This window comes from Fomitiporia mediterranea (assembly GCF_000271605.1).
Source record: "Fomitiporia mediterranea MF3/22 unplaced genomic scaffold FOMMEscaffold_464, whole genome shotgun sequence".
Lineage (NCBI taxonomy): Eukaryota > Fungi > Basidiomycota > Agaricomycetes > Hymenochaetales > Hymenochaetaceae > Fomitiporia > Fomitiporia mediterranea.
The window spans coordinates 1-3,348 of NW_006760849.1; the positions used below are offsets into that span (position 1 = coordinate 1).

General features: G+C 40.0%; 1 protein-coding gene and 1 non-coding gene across 2 annotated transcripts; one reads left to right on the forward strand and one right to left on the reverse strand.

Annotated features, from left to right (window-relative positions):
- Window positions 1-1,031: 1,031 nt before the first annotated feature.
- FOMMEDRAFT_163266 (uncharacterized protein) lies at window positions 1,032-2,438 on the reverse strand (the record flags this gene model as incomplete). The annotated part of the gene is made up of 4 exons (XM_007272219.1): window positions 1,032-1,166; window positions 1,229-1,339; window positions 1,391-1,994; window positions 2,053-2,438. The coding sequence occupies 4 exons, from the start codon at window positions 2,436-2,438 to the stop codon at window positions 1,032-1,034; spliced, it is 1,236 nt and encodes a 411-aa protein (XP_007272281.1).
- Window positions 2,439-2,551: 113 nt separating this feature from the next.
- Window positions 2,552-2,646, forward strand: FOMMEDRAFT_t81. The gene has a single exon. It is a non-coding gene; the product is annotated as a tRNA-Thr (tRNA).
- The last annotated feature ends 702 nt before the right edge of the window (window positions 2,647-3,348 follow it).

Genomic DNA, 3,348 nt, shown 5'->3' on the forward strand with positions numbered 1-3,348 from the left:
CGTTTTGGTGATGAGTTCACTACACCTCTTTGGCAACGCTCCGGATCTCAACCCCAGTGCACTACTCACACTCGCTACACGCCATCGCAGTGCATCCATCTCCTCAATCCAGTTACCTACTCACGCTGACAACACTCACGCCCACACTCTTAGCCAATCAATCTCACAACCTGTCTCACCCCTAATTGTTGTAGATTATAATGTATTTATATAATGTTTCAACATAATTATAAACTGTTATTTCAATAACAAACAGATATAAGGAAAAATAACTATTATTAAGATATTAAAATGATTTAAGAGCTTTATAAACAATTATAATATTTGCCATAATTAACAAGAGTGATTTAACCTTGTAATTTTAGAGATCCATTGTAATACATTTTATATATTGCCAAGGAGAATAACTCTTATTTATGTTTACAAATTACACAAACCTTTCAGACTTTATAATGAATTGTAGTACTTTCTCAGAAACCGAGATCCGTTCCAAGTGTTTTTACTTTTTTTACTTTTTTCACTTATTTTATACCATTATACGGTAGTACAAGAATTTAGACTTTTTCCCGATGTCTTCCGAAGTCATACACTTACGCTGCCACGTTCTCGATGATCAAGTCGCTCCAGTAACAATTAAGTCTCATTATCATAATGATGTTACTTTCTTTCGCAATCTGACTTATTGCTTTCTACAGTATCTTCTAGCAAGCAACAGCTGTAGCTGTTTTGCCCCAGGTGGTACTGCAGCGATGGTTCTCTAAGTTGTCTGTACGAGAAGATGTGCAAAGAAGTGGATGTAGCCGTTTCGCAGCTAGAGTATGTTCAGTGAGTTTGGAACTTGCAACTTTGGAACCCTGGCTTAGAAATTGAAAGAAAACGTTTAACATATTTTCGATTACCACAGGAGTGTTCTATGCGTAAAAATACATGAATGAACTAATGGTACAATTAGCTACAAATACCGACTTTCAAGAAGTAATACTCACATTTGTACATATATACACTGCTGATTAAATATGGAGCCTGCAAAGTTATTGCTGTTGCAAGAGTAAGACGCCAACACCTAACCCTCCCAAGTACAGTGTAATATGCGCTTGGACGACCCGATCGACGAGCTCTGCTTCTTTCGAATCACTGTCGAAGTTCGACACACTCAGTTTCGATCGCTACAATTGACGTTAGTGCTAAATTATCCCTGGTCGAGAGAAAGGAATGGAAAGGCACGCACCAGTGCGAACGAAGTGCCGTGGTACACCTGGTTGAAGAAATCTTTGAATGATGGATTTATTTTGCTGATACCTGCAGCGGACATGAGGCGGACGGTAGCTTTCTTGATGAACTAACAGACGACATGAAGTCAACTGTGTATAAAACTTGAAACAAGACGTACTGTTTTGTTTCGAGTCTCTAGATCTGAAGCGCGTTTTGGTACTTCCTCGACGTCCATTGGAGCGTCAAATATGTCTACGTCGATTACCTGCCGAGCTTTCCCAGGTGGTAAAGCCGGGATCTTGAAAGTACCCTCTTTCGAGCCTGTCGATTCCTTGTCCTTTGTCATACGATTATTTGAGTCAACCTCAGTTCCATTATTGTCGCCTTTCTCCTTTTCTATGTCTTTGAACTTCATACTCGCGGTCCTTTTCATGCCAAGTCCAACACGTGCTATGCCAGCAAATCCCGCAGGTGGTTTACGGGGAGTTGGGTCATCTGGACGTGGAGGCCTCATTTGTTGCAGTTTGTCACTGGGTAGTCGACCGAGAAGCGTGGGTTTCGGTAGTGTGGGGAGGATACGTGCGACACAAAGTTGCATGATGGAGGACGATGGATGTGGACATCCGAATACGGCGATATCGTTGTTTGCATTTGCGTTGGACGTGTCTCCGAGAGAAATTCGTATCCCTGAGTCTGTGTGACCCTTTGTAGAAGAGACGGGAGTAGAACATAGCGTTTGTTCGAATAACTGACGCGTGAGGATGCACCGCGGATGAACGTGGCTTCAGGACATCCACCATTAGGCATAAGACTCTTTCGCGACGAAAGGGAACAACTCACAGATTGACACGTTCTCCATCCTCCCAACAAATGTCTTCCATCTTCACAACCCCACTGAAGCGCAGACTAGGTCGGCCTCGCATACTCTCAAGTGCCAGAGGAAGCGGCGTCTCAAGAAGCGTACGACTCGAGCTCGGATCATCAGAAGGCAAAGCGATGGTAAAAGTAAGTCCATCGAGAAGAAGGTGAGAGTGCGGTAGGGAAAGAGAACCACGGTAAAGGAGTCGAGGTTGAGTTGCCGATTGAGTAGTGCTCTGAAACGAGTAAAAGGAAGACGACGTCGCGTCTAGGACGGGTGTTTGAGTTCTGTCTTGCGAAAGTACTGAAGCGTGAGCATTAAACGAATGCGCATTTGAGCGAGATGACTGCAAGAGTGCTGTAGTCATCGTTGTCGTTGAGGCCTACAAGAACAACAAAATGCAAGTCGACGCGTTGATCATCTACTTATAAGGGTTGATTCACTTGATTGCCCATTACCATGCAAGCACATGCTTACACATCCCGCTTAGCTCAGTGGTAGAGCGCATCACTAGTATACACTCCGGTCTATTGTGTGCTATGATGAGGTCAGTCGTTCAAGTCGGCTAGTGGGAATTCCTTTTGTAAACTTTTTCTATCAATGTTGTATTGCTATACCGGCTTCTCATTTCTGCAGCATATGTTGTGTTGTCCCCACCCTGTGAACACCATTACTGTTCTTTCTGTTTCTGGTACCAGAGACCTTGTATTAACGTGCAGTGCTACAGGCATCAGGAAAAAGTCTTAAGGCTTATATTAGCTTATAAACATATAAATTATATAAATTTTCTAAAAAATATAAAAGACCATATATCCAACCTCTTAAAATGAGAAAATTATAAAAAGCTATATAAGATACAAAAAGGTATGTACAAATTGTTAATATGAATAAGGTTTATAAGTATTGACAATATGTAAATGAACTTATATCCAACCTCCTAAAATGAAAAGATATTAAAAGAACTTTGTATTTTAACAAGAGTAATATAGTTTTATAATATATACAATCTAATGTAAAGCTTTAAAAGTACTTTGTATATTGTTAGATATTATTATACTTTATAAGAGCTTTACAAGGCTTCAAAATAGTTATAATATTTTACAATCCAGGTATTCATTTATTTCTCTCTTTTTCCTCTTATAATTAAGTATTTACATTTTAATATGCTTGCATTGATTTATTTCTACTACATTTCATTCTAATAATATTGTACTTGTAAAACAATCATGCAGACACAAAAAGAGAGAAAGAAAGGAAAGGAGTGTCCAGTTGTAGAG